The sequence below is a fragment of the Pteronotus mesoamericanus genome, unplaced genomic scaffold (assembly GCF_021234165.1).
Source record: "Pteronotus mesoamericanus isolate MK-2021 breed Mesoamerican mustached bat unplaced genomic scaffold, CSHL_Meso_final contig_101, whole genome shotgun sequence".
Classification (NCBI taxonomy): domain Eukaryota; kingdom Metazoa; phylum Chordata; class Mammalia; order Chiroptera; family Mormoopidae; genus Pteronotus; species Pteronotus mesoamericanus.
The window spans coordinates 29,944,943-29,963,731 of NW_026555001.1; the positions used below are offsets into that span (position 1 = coordinate 29,944,943).

An 18,789-nucleotide genomic window follows, 5' to 3' on the forward strand; every position below is an offset into this window, starting at 1 on the left:
AAGGGCGCCCGCCAGCTCGGAGCCGGGCCTGGAGCAGGGGACGCGCTGTGAAAACGTTTCAGAAAACAATGAAACCCCCGCGCCCTCAGGGTGGCCGCGGCTGCGCGAGGCCCCCGCTCCAGGGCGCAGCTCTGGCGCCGAAACCGCGGCACCCTCGCCTCTGCGGCCCCGGGAGCTCGGCTGCCGGGCGGGGGGCGCGGCGGGCGGAGGCCGCGGCCGGAGGTCCTCGCCCCGCCCCTGCCCCTGCCCTGGGGCGGGGGGGCGGGAAGGGCGGAGCCGCGCGCATGTGCACAGCTGGCGCCCCCCGCCCCCCGCACAGCTGGGACGTGGGCCGCGGGCCGCGGGCGGGCACAGTCCGGACCCGGCCGGGGACGCGCCGGGGCCTCCGCGGTGTTCGGGGCGTCCGAGCGTCCGCGCGCACCGTGGCCATGGCTGTGCGCCCCGCGCGCGCCTGCCTCCTGGCGCTGCTGCTGTGCCTCGGCGGGGGGGCCCAGAGGCCGGGCGCCGGGTGCCCCAGCCGCTGCCTGTGCTTCCGCAGCACCGTGCGCTGCATGCATCTGCTGCTGGAGGCCGTGCCTGCCGTGGCGCCGCAGACCTCCATCCTGTGAGTGCGGGGGCCGGGGCCAGGGCCGGGTGGGGCCCGCGGGCTTTTGTCCGCGCCTCTCTGGGCGCGGAGGGCGGACCCGCGCGCTGAGCACAGCCTCCGAAGCCGCCTTTGTTCGCGGCTCGGAGTCCCCCGCTGGCCGGGGAAGTCGTCGGAAGCAGCCCGGGAAAACCCTACTCCGCGCGCCCGTCCCCCGCCCATTCGCCGCCCTCCTTTGCCCCGCTTTCTTTCGTGTCTCCCGCTCTTCTCCCTGCTCCTCCCCCCTCCTCCGGCCGTGCGCCCCCTTCTCCACCTCCTCCCGGCGTCTCCCTGGGGATCCCGAGGCCCCGAGTTCCCCCGCCCCTGTTCCCAGAGCCCCCTGTCCCGGGTGTCCCGGCCCCGCGGGGCGCACGGCTCTGGCCCGAGGCGCCGGGAGGGGCCCCGGGGCTGGCCTTTGGGGTCTGGGCAGCCTGGTTACGAGAGCGCTTTCCTCTCCTCTCCAGCCGGGCGCCGTGATCATGGATGGACCAAACTTTGCGGGTCCCGGGCGCCGCCGTGCGCCAAAGTTAGGCGCACGCCCCTCTCCGCAGGTCCCGAACCCCGCGCGCCTCAGAGGCCGGATCCCGTCCCCCAGACGCGGGTGCCCTGGGCCCCAAGATACGCGAAAGCACTTCGACGAGGAATTCGCTCCGCGTCCTCGCAGGCGTGCGTTTCAGGCGCCGCTGCGACCCGCGCCCTGCGGCTGCCCTTGTGGATGCCAAGAATAGTTTCCGCTTCTCCGGGCTGCGCGGGCGCGTTGGGCTGCGCCGCAGGACCCGCAGAAGTTGTAAAATGCGGAGGGAACGATTCAGGAAGTGGGCGGTCAGTGCGCCTGCTTCTCAGACAAAGTGCAGGCGCAGACCCGCTCCCTGCGGCCGGGGCCTTCAGGATCGTGGGTGGGAGTCTTCGGCCGCGAAGCCGTTCCTGGGCCAGAGATTCGGCCTCGCCCCGCACCGAGCGGACGGGGGCAAGGGTCTCTGGGGGCAGAAAACTTGAGTCCCGAGTGAGTCAGTGGGAAAAGCCGGGACCCTGCGGTCATTTTTACGTCTGGCCAATGTCTGGAGCTCGCGCCGTACCCTGTGGGCAAATCTCAGCTGCTTTGGAAAAAGAACGTTGCTTACAAACGGGAGCGTTGCAGCCCGGAAGGGTCCCCTGCAAAACCTGGCGCGAGCAGCCGAGGCAGCGGGCGGGCGAGCCCACGCGGCAGGGTTTCCCGCGCCCCCCTGTCCTGCCTTCGGGCCTCTGGAGTTTTCCTCTGGAATGTTGGCAGCCACCGGGCTTGGCCGTGCGTTCCGTGGGCCAGGCCGAGCGGCACCAAGTGCCCAGTCCCGGCAACAGGCCGATCTCGGCGCAGGGGTCTGCACGGCCCACAGCCGTGCAACCCCGTCCGTGGGAGGGAAATCCCTCCCTGCCCGTGTGGACCTCGGGGGACAGGCCCCACGTCCGGAGGGGGGCGTGGCGCAGGGCCAAGTGGAGATGCTGGGCGGCAGGTTTGGGCAGGAGACCGTCGAGTGGGGTGCGCCCTGGGGAGGTAGGGAGCCGGGTCTGGGGGGTCACGTGGACATGGCCTCTGAGGTCCCGTCTGCCCATTGGGACGCAGCCCCTTCCTAAGTCCACTCCTGCAGAAATGCCCAGCTCGTCGGTAGCTTTTCCCCAGGTCTCTGCGCTCACAATATGCCATTATTTTTTTTATTAACAGCTAACTGGTAGGAATTGGGAACGTGGCCCTGGAGTTGGTCAGGTCACGCGGCCACTGCGTCACCCTGTTCTTCCACGCGTTCCCCCCCCCCCCCGCCCATGAGGCTGAATCAGGGCCACGGGGTCAGGCCAGACCCCCCAACCCCCTGCGCTCGGTCGCGTGGGTTCCAGCCGGGCCTGGTGGTGCAGCGTCCGGACCTGGGGTCGGGCTTCTGAAAATGCTGGTCTAAGACCCCCCGGGATCCGGTCCGGTGCCCCGCCCCAGGCCGCAGGCCAAGTGCGCGGCGGGAAGGGACGCTCAGGCTGGCGCTTGCTGCGCCCCCTCCAGGCACCTGCAACACCTGCATCTCGTCCGGTCGGCCCGGGAGCCCGCGTTTTGAACATCATGCTCTGTTCATCGCTACAGTAGAAGTTCGTCACCCTGTCAATCAAAAGCTAACATTAAAGGGCAGGTTTACTTGGCCGCTCCCACCTTCTCGTGGTCCTGCCTCTGCCTCCGTGCACTGTCCCCTCCTGCCCCCGTGGCCCCGCGGCGAGGTCACGGGGCCCTGCCCACCACCGGCCCTCGGTGCAGGTCCCGGCACGGCCGCACCGGCCAAGTGGCAGGAGACCTCGGTGCCGGCGGGGCCTGGGGACGTGGACGGGGAGGCCCGGGAAGGGGGCGCTGTCAGGCAGGCCTGGACCGGCTCCACACGGCAGGGGCAAGGCACAGGCCCCACCAGCCACCGATCCCCTCCTGAGTGTTTGGCTCACCTGGCCAGGTGGGGCCTGGAGAGCGAGGGCCCGCGACGGCGGGGGGTGGTGAGGGTGAGCGGCGGGCGCGTGGCTGGGCTCTGCTCCTCGGGGCCGGGGGCGCCCAGTGGTCGGCAGGCCCCTGTCCGCACGGGCGGAAGGTCCCCGCCTTCCCTGAGGCCCAGCCCCCTCGTTCACGCGCCTCCGTGGGAGCTCCGGCCGCAGACCCGGCTCAGGAGACCCCACTCCCACCGCCCTGCTTTGCCCAGGCAGGTGGAGCTGGAAACGTGCCCGGGGTGGGGGCCGTGGAGGCCCCCTCACCCTCCCGTGGGGCCCCGGCTCAGGGCGCAGATGGTCAAGGTCGGCGGACGTCGAGGCCGCCGGCGTGGCCGGGCCAGACGGGACTCGCGCACCGGGGGACAGCGGTCTGGGGGCTGGAGCCGTTGGTTTCGGTGAGGGGACCCCTGCCTCGCGTCCGGTGCCCTGCTGCGATGAAGCCAGAATAGGCGCTGTCCCAGCCCCAGCGCGTCAGAAGGCGCCCCAAGGATGTTTAGGGCGCGCGGGTGCTGGGGCCCTCGCCCCCCGATGCGCGTGTGGCTTCCCGGGGTTTCAGCGACCTGCAGTCTCAGTTACCCACGGTCAGCCGCAGTCCGGAAACGTGAAATGGAAAATTCCAGAAGTAAACAGCTGTTAAGGTTTGAATTGCAGGCTGCTGATGAACTCTGCCTCAGTCCGGCACTGTTCCCCCGGGGACCTGACTCACCCCCTGTCCCGTCTCCAGGAGGCAGACCCCCCTCCCCAGTCACTCCGCCGCTGGCTCGGGTATCAGCTCAGCTGTCGCTGGGGGCAGGGCCTGTGTTCGCGTCACCCCGTCCTGCTGGCTGACTCCCGGCCCCAGAGCGAGGCTGGCGGCTCAGGCGCACTCGCCAGGCGCTGGGAAGGGCTTTGAGCGAGCACAGCGTGAGATACTTTGACAGAGACCAGGTTTGCTGTGCTACGTTGTTACAGTTCTATTTTATTCTTAGTTGTGTTAACTTCTTACTGCACCTAATTTGTAAGTTATTCATAGGTACTTGTGTGGAGGAAACACACGTCTGGTTCTGCAGGTGGTTCTGGCGGGGCACGCCCGCTGCGGGAAGGGGTACGGTGCTTTACCTTCTCAAAGCGCGGGCCGGCCCGGCCCCTCCCACGTCCGCGCCTGCAGGTGGTGAGGGCAGCCAGCTGGAGGGGCCACCGCGCCGTGACACGGTTCGGATGCATCTCTCGCTTCCTGCTCTCCTCAGTTCTGTGACTCAGTTTCCCTGTGTGGGGAGGGCAGGCAGCCCTCGGCCCCTGCCCGGGGCCAGAGCAGCGGCCGGCGGGGGCCTGAGTCCTGGGCACTTGCCCAGGTCCTGGGGGCTGAAGGGGCAGCTGGCTGTCCCTTCCGTCCGCGCTCAGGGCACCGGTCTCGCACACCAGGCCGGGGACCACCGGCCCCTCTCTGTGGCTGCAGGCAGGCGAGGGCCCCTGGCTTGTGGCCTGCAGGAGAAAACAGGGTGTTTTGTTACAAAAAGTGGGCGCGGGGCAGGTTGGACAAGGTGCAGCATGAAACACGTTAACAGAGACAAGGGCAGCCCCGGCGTCCAGAGCCGGCGGCCTCCTCGGCCTGCAACTCGGTGAGAGGTGGCCACACCGCGCCCCACGTTGCGTCCCAGCGGCGGTGGGGGGGGCGCTTTCCGGTTTCCACTGCAGGGACATCCTCGACAACAGGAAGGGCCGAACCCGATGCCCGTGGGAACGCGGGGGGCCAGGGCTGGGCATCGGGGGACCCTGGTCCCATCCCCCCTGCCCCTCTGTGGCCCCAGAGAAGCTGTGGTGACCTCTGGTCTGCAGAGCCCGCACGGGAAGCCTCCCGAGCTTCAGTCCAGGGTCGCCGAGCGGGTTAACCGCGGCGCGTTCAAGGGGCGCTCAGAAATACCTTTTTTGGCAAATTCAATTTAAAAGCGGTTACATTGCACTGAATTAAACCCTAGACGGTGAGTCGGGATGGGTCCTGCCGGCACGAGGGAGCCTGCCCCTGTGCGCGGCGCCCGTCCCCGCAGGATGCCCTCTCTGCGGCGACCAGACGTTTCTCTGGCGTTTAAAGGGGTGTCGCCGGCTGTCCCAGTGCCCCTGTCGTGGCCGATGCGTGTTATCTGCGGCACGCGTGCTGTGAGGCCGATCACCCACAGCTGAAAATCTTCCTTGAAGTTAATTTTGAAAAACGGGAACCGTTCTTTCCCTCCCACGCCGCTGGTTCCCCGTCGGATGCGCAAACAGCGGCGGGTCCGAAGAGGGTGCCCGCCCAGGCGGCCCCTCCGGAGCCGGAGTCACAGCGGCGTGGACCGAGTGCACAGAGGGCGGTTTCAGGAGTCAAGTCTCGAGTCCCCTTTCCTGGCCCTGATAAGGGGGTGAGCTGTCGTCGTAATTGGTTGATCGGTTTATTCTGGACTCTGTTGCCTCTCTCTTATTGCTCAGCACCCTGAAAGGGGAGGAGTGGGAGGCACTGACCCCCCGCAGGAACTCGCCCAAAGGCCGCCCCCCCCCCCCCGTGTGTCCCCAGGACGCCCCGGGTCCTCCCCGCGGGACTGACCTCAGACTTGGGGGCGGTTTGCCTGCGATCTGACTGCCCGCGGTGATTGGCATGTGGAAGATGGGACCGGCCCTCCTGGCGCCCGGCCCGCACCCACCCTGGGACCCACAGGCTCCGCGCTCGGCCTGCAGGACGAACCTCGCCAGCACAGTCCCGCTTTGCCTCTGTGGACGCCTCTTCCGTGAGGGCAGGAGCCTCCTGCGGGCACAGTTAACGCTGGGACAGCAGCCGGCGCCTGACGCAGCCCAGGCAGCCTCGACCTGTGTCTCCCAGGGGAGGCGCTCGCCTGGTCCCAGTGACCTGGGACCTGGTTCCCCGCTCGCCCCGGCGGGTCTTGGTCCTCCTCGGCTGGATTGTCTTTGTCTGGTTTCAGCGAGTGAATCAGGGCCGCCTGCGTGGAGGAAGCTGAAAGGTGTGGGTCCAGCTGGTTTTAGTTGCTCCTCAGCGTCGGCTGGGACCCCCCAGCGAGGCCTCCAGGGCCCAGGCCTGTTTTTGTGGGAAGAAATTTTTAAAAATTGTTTTAGCTGATTGATTTGAGAGAGAGACATCGATTTGCTGTTCCAACCCATTCACACAGTCACGGTTGATTCTCGCGTGCGCCCCGACCAGGGACCGAACCTGCAGCCCTGGTGTGTGGGGCGACGCCCAGACCCGCTGGGCCCCCCGGCCGGGGCCCGCGGGCGGGGACTGAACTGCGGTTTCCGTGTCTCCAGCGAGTGAGCAAGGGCTCGCGCTGCTGGGACGTCTCGTTGGGTTGTCCCTCGCGGTCCCAGAGGCCCTGGGCCGAGGTCATGCTGTCCCTGCCGTTGGAAGGGCGTGTCTTCTCTCTTATTCCCGCACCCGTCTCCTCCCTGGTCAGGGTTGCGCTGGACACCAGACCCCGGAGCCCACCTCTGGGCCGCGAGCCCCCCACCCCGCCCGGGCCTCGCCAGGCGCGCAGCGCCCCCTTCCGGCGGTGGCGGTACGGCTCCGCGCTGTCGCGGCCATGGCACCGAGGGCGCGTTTGTGTGGAATTGCAAATTCATTGGACCACGTTCTCACGCTGGGTCATTTGTCCCCTTTCCTGCCGCTGTGAGCGAGGCCTCCAGAACGCCATTGGGTGCAGCTTCGGGGTCACTTCAGGGCACACGCCTGTAGCTGCATGCAGACCCCGCGCGACGTGGGCCGGGGACTGTGCTCGGCCGTCCTGGCCTCGCGGGGGTCTCTCCCGAGCCTGCGGGACGGGGTCTGAGCGGGGCCTGTGCCCCGCGCCGCCAGCCTCGCGCTGGGCTTCCCGCGCGGGCCCTGTGTGTGCGTCGAGGCCCCACGATGTCCCGCCCGGGGGGCCGTTTACCGGAGTGACGATGCCGTGCTCGTGAGTCCGTCCCCTGAGCCGCTGGCGCCGAGGGCGCTGCTCTTGCTCTCCCTGCCTGGACATCCCAGACCCACGGACGGGGGTGGGGCGAGGGCCGTGCGGAGGGCACCGGCGGCGGATGGAGGCCCGGGGCCGCTGCTCCCCGCTCCGGGCCCTGCCGCAGCCGAGCGGGTGCTCGCGGGGCGACCGGGACACACGCCTTCTGTTGCAGATGCGCAGTTTTCCTTCATAGACCAAACCCAGGCGCTCAGGAAACACCCGTGCCGCTGAGCAGCCCTGTGTCCGCCCCGTTGGCCGGGTGGCCGTCCGGGCGCCCCCGCGGCTCCTTAGGAAAGACGATGCAGCAGAGCCGCAGTCGTCCCGAGTGACTGCGCCCAGGGCCAGCGTCGCAGAGTCGGGGAGCGGCTGCCACCCACCACCGAACACTTAGAGTTTCCTCCTGGGCGCGGAGGGAGGCGGCCGGGCGGCGGGTGAGCGGCCATCACATCTGCTGGCCTCCCCCTCACGGCTTCCTCCTGGGCAGCGCAGGGCTTCCTGCCGTGAGACATTTCTAAAAATCTGTAACCAGCTGAGCAGTACTTTAACCTCTAAAAATAGCAATTAAAGTGGATACAGTTTGTCATGATTGTTACTAATTCAGACACGCGGGATGTTTGCATTGGCATGGCAACAGGAAGCCAAATATTAACCCTGGGCATTTGTTTTCTTGTGCGTGGTGTGCATTGTTTAATCTTGTTCGGTCAGTGCCTGTGCTGCCTATCTGCCTGCCCGTTCGCCCTGCAGCCCCCTCGGCGCCCACGGCACCCACCGCCCGCCCGCCCGCATCCACAGCCACCCACGCAGCCCTCTCCCGCCCGCCCTCCCACCCACCGCGAATCTGTGTGTCTGCCCAGCACCCGCCCGCCCTCCACCCTTCCACCCACCCGTCTCTCCGCCCGTCCATCCGTCGGCCCGCCCGCCATCCCCCCATCACCGGGACCCCTGTGGCGTGTGACGCGCCCGCGCTGCCGCCCGCGACTGCGCTGCCGCCCGCGACCGCGCACTGGGTGCCCCGGGCCCGGGGCAGCAGCGCGCCTGCGTCTGGACGCCTCCCCACCCCCGCGGCTTCCTGCCCGCCTCCCAGCCCAGCCAGGGGAGAGGAACGGGCTTCGAAGCCAGAGTCCCGTCCTGTTCTCCCGCCTTGGAGAAGCCGGCTCCTGCGAGAATGCGGCCCACCAGGCGCTGGCCGCGGCCATGTCCTTCGGGCGCCGCGCAAGGCGGGTGCTGCACCGGGGCCCCTCCCCGCCCCTTGCAGAGGGACCGTGGGCCGGCCGCGCAGGGTGCGAGAAGGAGGGGCCTCCCTGCGTCCCAGCCCAGAGCTGCCGGAGAGGCGGCCGGGCTGGTGCCGCGGCGCCGCGACCTGACCTTCCTTAGCGAACAGGCCGCGTGGAGGTCGCTCGGGAGGAGCCGCCTGGGCGGTGGTGCTTCCGTCGGGGGCTGGGTCCCCCGGTCTCTGGCCTGAAGGCTGCCCCAGCGGCCCCGCCCCGACACGCCCCTCGTCGGCTCCTGTGGGTTTGTCACCTGCCTCCTGCCGCCCTTGTCCCCTGATCTCTCCGCACGGTTGAGGGCGTCCTGCCTTGCACTCTAAGCCTATTCCTCGCTCACCGCAGCATAGCATTGGTGGCCTTTCTTCTCTTCCTGGAAACTTAGGGTCTGCGTGTCCGAAGACGCCAGAGACAGGGAGGCCAGAGACGCCGGGGGCCCCTCGGGCAGATGGTAGCTGTTTGGTATCAGTATCTGTTGATTTGTTTTATGACCATGTCCCCGGTGGAGGCAGTGAAGCGCTCGCAGCCTGACCGAGGCCTGTAGGAGAAAGCGGTGTGTTCGATGACACAAGGTGTCACCCCAAGGTGACGGCGGGTTCGATGTGTCACCTTGGCTGCGCCACGGTGCCCAGATGCTTGGTCAGATAGGATTCTAGAGGTGTCTGTGACGGTATTTTTTGGGTGGGATTCACGTCAAAAGCAGTAGCCATCGAGGAAAGTGGGTGACCGTGCCCGGTGGGGCGGCCCTTCAGCCCGTGGAGGGGCTCAGGGGAGGCCGGCTCTCCGAGGGGGGGGTTCTGGGTTCTGCCGTCAGAGTCCGCACGGGCCCCCCGCAGGCTTGGGGCAGTTCCTTAAAGCCCAGTCGGTCGGTGCCCAGCTCTCCCTCTCCCCCTCCCCCTCCCTCCACGACCGGGTCTGCTTCCCCGGGGACCTGCGCTGCTGTGGCCTGTCGGCGACCCGTGACCCGGCTCGCCAGTCCGCAGCCGGCGGGACCTGGGTGGGTGCCGGCTGGTCACTCACGTTCAGGCTGTGCCCCGACGGGTCCCCGCCTGCGCACTGGAGCCCAGCAGGAGCCGGGGGGCGAGCGCTGGGCCTGGGGCCTCCCTTCCGGGGCGCCCCCTTTGTGCGTGGCCTCCCGGCCCCGCCGCCGGGAGGGGTGATGGCCCGCACCCCTTGTGTGTGGTGTGTGGGGAGGGAACCTCGCCAGAACCGGGACCCGCCCGGCCGGACCCCTGCTGTCGGGCAGCCCCCCGGTGCCGGCCTGGGTCCGAGCAAGCCCAGGACCCTGCGCCGTGCGCCCTGCTTTGGGCCAGAGCCCCTCCTGCCCCAGGGCGGCCCCCGGTGGGGGTCTCCGGCACCGCAGACGGAGGTGGGTGTGCAGGACGAGGCTCCGAGCAAGGGCCCGGCTGCAGCAGCTCACTGGGCGTGGGAGTGAAGCCCCTTAACCTGGGGTTTGAAGGGTGAGCCGATTTTGACTTGTCAAGGGCGAGAGAGCCGCCTGCCAGCTGTGGGGGCCGCGCGGGGCCAGCAGCACGGGCCGGGGGTGGGGGTGTTTGCCGCGCTGGCCGCGGGGGGCTCTGGGGTGCGGGCGGGGAGGTCTGGGCCAAGGTCGGCGGGCGGAAGCAGCGGCGTGGGGCGGCCTCCGGTCTGGGACTCATTTGCCAGCAGCGTGCGGGCGGGGCGGGGGTGGGCGGTGGTCCCCACGGAGGAGGATGCGTGTGGGCCCTCGTGTGCGCGGGGAAGGAGCTGGCGGTGGGAGGGGCGGCTGCGCCCGGAGGGCATCAAGGGACCTCCCAGCGTGGGAAACGCCGCAGCGACGAGCACAGGAGTCCACACACAGTGCTCGCCGCCAACGGTGGAACGGCCTGTTAGGCGGGTAATCTGGCTTTTCTCAGTGTAAACGAGAGAAAAGTATATTGCTTTTAATTAAATTCTTGTTTTTCTGTTCTGTAGCTTATTTTTCAATTCATCCATAGTTAGCTAAATTCCAATAATACCCACAGTATTGCACCCAAATGTTTGACACGTTTATATCGCCTGACGTCCCGCCGAAGCCGCGCCTTCCCCGTCGTCTTGTGTGTGTGCACCGTGGGGACAGGGGTGTGCGTGTGCAGGACGCACAAGTCGGTGGTGTGTTTGCGCTGGGCTCGCCAGGGTTTTGAAACCGGCTGCTCTCTCCGTGTTTCACTTTATTCATTAAAAAAGGCGGCAGGGCCTCTCGCATGCCCGGCGTGTGGGGGGCAGGCCTCAGGCCTCGGGCCTCGCGGTGGGGAGGGCGTGTGCCTGCGGCCGCCGCTGGCCAGCCCGTGGCTGCGCGGCCACCACGGAGTCCCGTGCACGAGGCCTGCTGCTGCTGAAGGACTTCCTGCAGCGGCAGCACAGTCGCCAGGCTTAGCTGTCCTCCCAGCGGGCAAATCCGAGAGCCCACTGTCCACTTGTCTCCAGCAGGAATTTACAGAGACCCGGGGGCGTGGCGGGAGCCGTGGCGAGCGCGCCCATTGTCCGCGGTCACCCGGCGGGAAGCCCAGTGCCCCGGGTGCGCGGCCTCTGGGAGAACAAAGGGGCCTTGGACGCAGGCGGGTGGCCTGTGTCAGAATTTCCACCACGGCCGGCGCGGCCCTGCTTGGGGGGCGGGGACCCCGGCTAGGCCCCCCCGCCGGTGACGCAGGAGCCGGCCTGCCCCCGCCCCCACGTTGTCTGGGGAGGACACAGGACATTCTCCGGGTTCGATTAGAAAAGGGCTGTGTCAGAGTCAGGGTAGCCCTGCCCCTGCGCGCCGGCCAGGCCTCGGGGCCTCGGGGACGTGACCCAGGAGCAGGGGCGTGGGGACTCGGTGGCCACTGTGGATGGAGGGCGGCTGGCTGCTCAGGTGAGCCAGGCCAAGGTGTGTTTTTCCTTTTTTTTGGTATTTATTTATTTTTAGAGAAAGGGAAGGAGAAAGAGGGAGAGAAATGTCCATGTGTGGCTGCCTCTCGTGCGCCCCCGACTCTGGACCTGGCCCACAACCCAGGCCTGGGCCCTGACCGGGAATTGAACCCGTGGCCCTTTGGTTCGCAGGCCGGCGCTCAGTCCACTGGGCCTCACCAGCCGGGGCCCGAGGTCTGTTTTTCCGCAGCCTCACGTCAGTGCCAGGCCGGCCCCGGCTGTGTGCACCGTGGTCTGCGTGGTCTCCGGGGCTGCGAGGACGGGGGACCACCCATGAGTCCGTGAGGCCCCCGGTGGCACCCAGAACGCCTGTGGGTGCACTCCAGGGTCTCCCCCGAAGAAGACGCAGTCACTCCTGGGGGAGCAGCTGCGCCTTGTTGCAACAAGACGACACAACTTCCAGCAGAAGCTCGTCCCCCCGGGGCCTGGACTGGGGGCTGCGGGGACCCGCCGTTTCCAGGTAGAACGAGGGAGCTGGAGGGTCGCCGCTGGCTCACTTGGCGGGAAGCATGGAGTTTGCCCGCGTCCACCGTGGGCCTCGGAGACCAGAGCGGGCCCTTGAGCCCCGTGTCCTCGGACTGACCCTGCGCGGTAGGCCTTCTGGAGTCCCTCTCGGGACGGAGGGGAGGCCTTGGAAAAGTCCGCAGCCTGCCATTCCAGCCTGCTTGCTCGCCTGCGAGGCCGGGAAGTGCTGATTTGGTTTTTGAACAGCCCCCGAAGGAGTCTGGGGCTCCCCCAGGGGACCGGGCGCAGAGCTGGTAGCTGAGCTGTTCACGCGGAAGGCGGGGGCGGCTCTCAGTGAGGGTCTGCGTGGCCCAGAAGGCAGCCCCTCTGCAGCGGACGGCGGGAGACGGCCAACCGCCCCCCGGGACGCAGGGCCCGCTCGGTGCCCCTGCCCTGCAGCCTCGCCCCCTGCACCCTCGCCCAGACGCGGGGCCGGGGCCTTGGGTGGCCGCTCCTGCCTCCGTCTGGCCCCGAGCTAGACATCTTCAAATGGCGCGAAACTCGGGAGAAGGGCCGTCCCTCCTGGTGGCAGGAGGCTTTGCGTCGCACACTCCGGCGCCACGAGCTGAGTGTCACGGGAGCCCAGCAGGCCGCTGACCCCGCACTGACCCCGCGCTGGCTGTAGAGCCAGTGGTTGCCAGGGAGATCGTGTGGCTGCAGGGCCCCGTGGGGACGGCCGGCTGTACCCGCCGCAGGGTGGCCGCTGCCCGGACGCTGGGGGTGGTGCTGGAAGGGGTGTCGTCGGTTCTCGAAGGAGCTGCAGACGGGGACCCCGCTCGGCTCGGAGGGGCAGCGGGGTCCCGGTCCCGGCACCTCACTCCGGGAGGGGAGACGCCACAGAACGCTGGGGTAGCTGTAGGCGGAGCGCATGCGACCTCTCGGTCCCCGCGGCCTTTCTTCGGGGCCTCCGGTTCAGGGTGAGCGATTCAGGGTCACGGCGCATGCGACCCAGAGGGGCCCCCGTTGGGTCCTGGGGTCACAGGGAACCGGATTTGGGCCTGGCCCTGGCCTCAGGTCTGGAGAGCCTGTCCGGTCACCGCTCCCGCAGGAGGCCCGGAGCGAGGCGCTCGGCAGGGCCCGCCTGTCTCTGGGCACCCCCCGCCCCGTGGGGAGCCCGGCCCTGCATGTCCCTGGCCCCGCGGGCGTCCCCCCAGGACGCGGCGCTCGAGGGCCACTCTGTCACCGAGGCGGGAAAGGAGCTTTGTGCGGCCTGGTGGCGGTGACGCCCAGGAGCGCTTCTCCCACGCTGTCTGCACCGTGTCGGTCGGGCAGCAGCGGGGTGCGGGGGGGGAGGCTGGCGACAGCCCCTCACCGGACGGACGGCGGGAGAAGCCGGACGCCGCGGCGGCTGCGCGCGGGCAGCCCTGGGCCGCCTGGTGCCACGTGAGGAGGGCCCGGGTCCGGGTCCGGGCGGCGGGGGCGATCGGGGGCAGGGCCCAGGCCCTCTCGCAGCCGCCCTGTCCCGCGTCCCCGAGCTCTGTGGGCAGACGCCCGGGGCCCCGGCGGCTGTTGCCCGTGACCCGGTGTGGCGTGGGGGTGCCGTGCTCGACCCTGGCCAGAAACACCCCGTCTCTGCGCCGGGCCCCGGCCGGGCCCCGCCGACTTCTCGCCGTCCACGCCGCCTTTGCTGACCAGTGTTTGTTTTCACGGTGGTAACTCGGGGGGGAAGGCATCTGTGCCTGTTACACGCGTGGGCAACACGCACCTGAGGGTCGGCAAACCCTGGACGCAGACCCGCCCCGGGGCGCAGGGGGGGGGGGCCGGGTCCCCAGGGTGGGCCTGCGCCCCCCCCCCACCGCCGCCCGGCTCCGCACTGCGGTGCTGCTGGCCCGGGAGGGCGGGGCGGCCCACGGGCCCCCAGGCCGGGGAGCCCGGGAGCTGACGAGCGTGTCGGCCTGGCCGGGCCCTCTCCACGCCGCTGCCCGCCCTGCGCCCGGCGCCCGCGCTGACCTTGTCCTCGCTCTCCTTTCCCCCGAATTCCGCGACTCTTTCACCTGTTGCTGTCTGTGTGGTTTCCACGCTGCCCCCCATGCTTTGGGAAGGGAAGAAGCGAGAGCGGAACCTGAAATAAGAATAAATGTACTGTCGTGTGTAAAAATTCTGTGATTTCTAGCCATGGCCTCGGTTTTTTTAAATCCACTCAGTGCTATTGAATTGAATTAAATTATATTTTTAAAGAACAGCTGTGTACATACCAGAGTTGGAGGGAAACGCTAATTAAAGGTGATCCCTGTGGTGGCTCCCCGCGCGCCCGGGTCCCAGCCCCCAGCCCTCCTGCGGCTCAGTGTCCCCACGCCGTCCCGTCTCGGCGGCTCCGTGCCGCCCGGCGTGTGGGCCGGCCTTCCGCGACCCGCACGGGCTGCTCCGTTAGCGTGTGTTGGGCCCGTGAGCGGCCGGCGCTGCCCGCTGCTGGCCGTGAGGGCTGTGTGCCAGGCACGGTGGCTTCAGAAGGTGCCTTCGTGGACGCCTGCCGGGCCCTGTGCGCATGTCCCGAGCCGGGTCGGCGCCCTTGGTGGCACGGAACGCAAGTCCCGGATGTTCTTTCAGCCGCCAAAAGGCAGCACTTATGAAAATGTAAATCACTATTGCGGCCTCATGTCAACGAAGAACCGTAAGGCCCGGTTTTGGACGCTGTTTTCGCACTCGGCTGCGGTCGCGAGTCCCGGGTGTCCACCCCGTGGTCGGGACTGAGCGGAGCGGGCGCGTGCGTGGTGGGCCTGGCGCTGGTGGCCGGTCCAGGACGCTCGTGCTCGGGGGGGTGTCGCGCCTGCTCTCAAAGTCTCGCCGTTAAAACCAGTGAGGCACTTCTGCAGGCGGCCCCTCTGCGGCAGGGGCGCGAGCCCTGGGGAGGCCAGGCTGCGCGGGTGCTCGTCGTCCGCCCCCACGGGGCAGCGGGTCGCAGCTTCGCCCCCAGGGATGTTCACCTGGAGCCCGAGTGGAGGAGGGACGTCAAGATGGGGCGAGGCGGCCGCGGGCCTCGCGGCATGTGTCACGTGGCTGCAAATTTTTATGCGACATGGACGCGTCCAAACCCTGCGCAAACCCTGGCTGTAAAGGGCTGGTAAGACGCAGCGGCCGTGGGGACAGCGGGCCTCTGGACCGTGCCGTCTGCGGAGGCAGGTTTGCGGTGACGCCGGCTCGGCCGGCCGGGGACCTGGGTGCAGACCGGCTGGGGCGCCAGCTGCCCCCTCGGAGCTGCCGGCCCCGCCGCTCTGATAAGGCTGAGCTTCCGCCGGCCGGTGAAGTACTTTCTGTTCTCAAACCAAACAGGGTGTGTACTGTGTGATTTTGTGTCTGTTAACAAATCATTCTTCATTTTTTAAAATGTAAATGTGAATTAAAATGCATCACTTTAGCAAATCAGAGAAAGTGAAGATGGTCTTCCTTTGAAAGGCAGCGCAATGACGACTTACCGAGAGGAGCTCGGCAACCGTCGCCCTGACGGTGTAGGATCGAGGTGGACGCCATCTGCGGCCTGGACGTCACACTGTTCAGCAAGGGGACAGAGGCCAAGGCCCGGGCGGGGGCGGGCGGGGCCCGGACCCCAGCGTGCACTTTCCTCCAAACTGAGGCTGCTCTGAGGTCCGTAAGGAATCACGGTGTTGATACCGGATGGAAACCTGGACGTGAACACTTCATCCCCCACCCCGCGACGCTGCCCAGGCTTTTTAGGGTTTGTGTAGGTTTCGTTCTATTGAGATTTTGCAGTAATGGAAACGTTAAGACAAAGCGGTCGCCCCCACCGCCCCTGCCTTACACGTTTAGCACCTGCCAGGCCTTGGGATAGAAAATGTAAACCGACCGGATTCCCTTGTTGAGCCTGAGTCGCTGAGTGTGACTCACAGGTGGGGGCCCGTCCAGGCCGCGTGCGCCCAGCGGCAGCCGCGGGCTCCCTCCCTCCGTCCCTGCCCCCCCAAACAGTGGCTGGGGATGCCTCCAGGGACCCTGCAGCGGGGGGGGCGGGGGTAGAAGCACCTTGGGAGCTGCCGCCCGCTGCCCCGTCCGCTCCCTCCGCTCCTCTCGGTCCTGCTAGGCCCTGAATCCTCCCTTGTTGGCCACGCGCAGGGGACCTCCTCCGCCCCCGCCCCCGCAAACCAGCCGCTCCACCGGGTGCCCGGGCGCGTCCCCGCCCGCAGCCCTGCCCTCCCCGTGCCCTGTTACCGCGGTCACCCCCTCGGCAGGCAGAGCGGCAGCGGTCCACGGCGCCCACACGGTCCTACCCTGACGTGGTCATTTCCAGAAGCCCTGAGGGCGCGCCTCTCCAAGGGGACACGGCCGGGCCAGCGCCCCTCGGCGGCACGCAGCGCACTCGGCGACGGCCCCTCGCAACCCGCCGACTGGCCGGGGGAGCGAGCTTGCAGTCGTGGGGATCCCACCTTCGGTTGCTGTGAACCCCGAGTGCCTCTGCCGCCCTTGACGTTCCCTGGGCCGGGCCCCTGCCTGTGGGGAGGGTGGGGCCCCCCCGGCTGGCGCAGAACAGGGGTGCGCTGCCCGGGGCCCTGGGGCCCTGCTCGCTCCTGGCTCCGCGGGAGGCCAGCGCCGCGGTGGCTCTCGGCGCTCGTGCGGGTGCTACGGCCCTGAGGACTTGCCTGGAGCTCCCTCGACTCGCCCTCCAGTCCTCCTTGTGCCCCTTCACGGGGCAGGTCCCCACGTCCACGTCTATGGGCGAAGCAGCCCCGGAGCGGCCGCTGCTGGAGGCTCGAGGGCAGGTGTCGATGAAGCGCCCCCCGTCCCGGAGCCCCGCGTCTCCTGGGGAGGGCCCGCGGGGGGCGCCGATGGGCCCGGGGCCGACCCTCGTGAGCTCGGGACAGTGGTCCTCCCTGCCCGTGCCGTCTGGGGACGCAGCTGTTGGATGTGAAAGTAGAAATTCTGTCATGTGGTGTGCGAGCCACACCCGCCGCCGTGGGAGGCGGCAGCTGCGACCCTCCACGCGTGTTCCGCCAGGCGCAGGGCAGCGAACCGCGCCTGCGGTTTTAAACGGAGAGTGCCCCGCGTTTGCAGCAGCGTGAGCGTCGGGAAGCCAACGGGCTGCGGAGCGGACGCTCGCAGGCACCACCCTCACAGCCACGCGGACAGACGCGCAGCGTGTCACACGTGCACCCGCGGCCGCCTCCCAGCCTCACTGAAGAGCGGTGGTGGTGACCTCCCTTCCCCTGCAGACTGTAAAAACAAAGACCGTTTACCCTGCCCCCAGTTTCCGATTCTGCGGAGGTGGGGTGGGGCCCAGGTTCTGCCTGTCCAGCCAGTTCCCAGGTGGCGCTGCGGCGACTGATCAGGGGACCCCACGGAAAACGGTGCTTAAGAGAATCGTCACTGAGACGCTTCCTGCAGGGCAGGAACTCGTGCAGGGGAAGAGCAGCCCCGCACTTTGCGGTCGTGACTCGGAACGTGGGGCTCGGGTTTGGGATGACGCTGGCTCCCTGTCGGTGGCGTCTCATGCCCCCGGCTGTCTCTGCAGGCGGGGGTCCCCGGCCCCTCGCTCTCCGCTCCCCCGTTGCTGCGAGGACGACCGGCCCGGGGCGTCGGTAAACGCCGAGGGGGGAACCTCTCCCTGGTCCCGGGCTGGGTCATGCGCTCCCACCCCTCCTCCGCTGCCGGAGCCCCATGGGGGCCACGCACGGAGTTTTTCATGTCAGCTTCTCTGTTGTTCGGTTCTAGGGTCCCAGTTCCGTTCTTTTTTGTCATTTTAATTGCTCTGCTAAGATCCTTCTTTTGACAGAGGGGCCCTCTGTTCCCCTGCCCCCCCTTGGGGCTGCATGGGGCGGGGAGGCCGGTCTGACTGAAGCAGCCCCGCGGCCTGGGCCCTGCTGCCCCGAGAAACAGCGCGTGACCTGCAGGCAGGGTCTTCCGCTCCCAGTAGCTTCACCAACAAGTGATGAACAGGGCCCGGCCGGCGCGGCTCAGGGGACTGGGCGCCGGCCTGCGGCCTGAAGGGTCGCGGGTTCCATTCCCCGTCGGGGCCCAGGCCTGGGGTGTGGGCCAGGGCCCGGTGGGGCGTGTGAGAGGCCCCCACACCTGGGTGTTTCTCCTCCTCCCGTCCCCTCTCTAAAAATAAATGAAGTCTTTTTAAAAAATTATAAACAGGTTGATTTTATTAGGACTTCGTTCAGCCCCTGTGTATTAAGAATACTCATATTTCAGCGCGTGATCAGTGTGCACGTTTGTCACTGAGAGTCATTTCCACCTTTCATGCGAGGTCATCGGGGTCTGCTGAGCATCCTCACAGCCGCGCGGCTGCCCCGGGACGGGCCGCCCTTGGGCACGGGGTCCGGGCCGCCCCCCCGCCCCCTGGTCGCTGCCTGAGCTCAGGCTGGGGGGGGCTTTGGCGAAGATGTCAGGGGGCTGGTTTGCAGCCTTGCCTGCTGCCACTTGGGGTTATTTTCAGGTGCCAAGCCCGTCCTCCGTCCCGTCCCGTCCCCCCGGCTCCCGGTTTCCCAGCCTCCCCACTGGGTTCCTGGCCCACAATGTCATTGGGGTTCCTGACGCGCTCCCCGCTGTTGTTCGGGCTTTTGTGGGGAGGAGGTGCCGGCAGCTGTGGCTGATCACGGTCGCCCGCCGGCCCTTTTTTTGGCTTAAAACAGCAGAGATTCAGCAGAAGGTACTTAATCCCGGAGGCCGGGATGCCAGTGTCCAGGTGTCAGGCCAGGCCCCAGCGTCCCCGCCGGGAGGGCCAGGAAGCCTCTAGGCCAGGCCGGCCCGCTGCAGCCGACCCCCGCTGCGTGCCTGTCCCTGCCCCTGCCGCCTGCATCGCCGCGTCCGAGGTCCCGCGCTGGCGGGTGCCACCCCTCCCGCTGCGCCTGGCTCCCTCGGTGTTGTTTTACTGCTCTAAACGGCTCCAACGTTTCACCTTTTGTTTTGAGTTTGAGGGGCACCTCCGCCACAGGTTTGCGACGGCGGCTGTTTCCCAGCCTGTGGGCCCAGCGCCCCGCCCGCTGCGGCCGCGCCCACGGGCCTCCACGGCGGAGCCGCACGGCCACCGGGCCGGACGTGTTCTCTGACTCCCAGCTAGATTCTGCCGGGGCTGGAGGACGCGCTGTGC

General features: G+C 68.2%; 1 protein-coding gene across 1 annotated transcript in view; it reads left to right on the forward strand.

Moving 5' to 3' along the window:
* The first annotated feature begins 358 nt into the window (after positions 1-358).
* Positions 359-18,789, forward strand: part of PXDN (peroxidasin) — a 53,770-nt gene continuing 35,339 nt past the window's right edge. Inside the window, exon 1 of the mRNA XM_054570043.1 lies at positions 359-604. Coding sequence (XP_054426018.1) covers positions 429-604 — 176 coding nt within the window. The 5' untranslated portion in view covers positions 359-428. The remainder of the gene's footprint in view (positions 605-18,789) is intronic.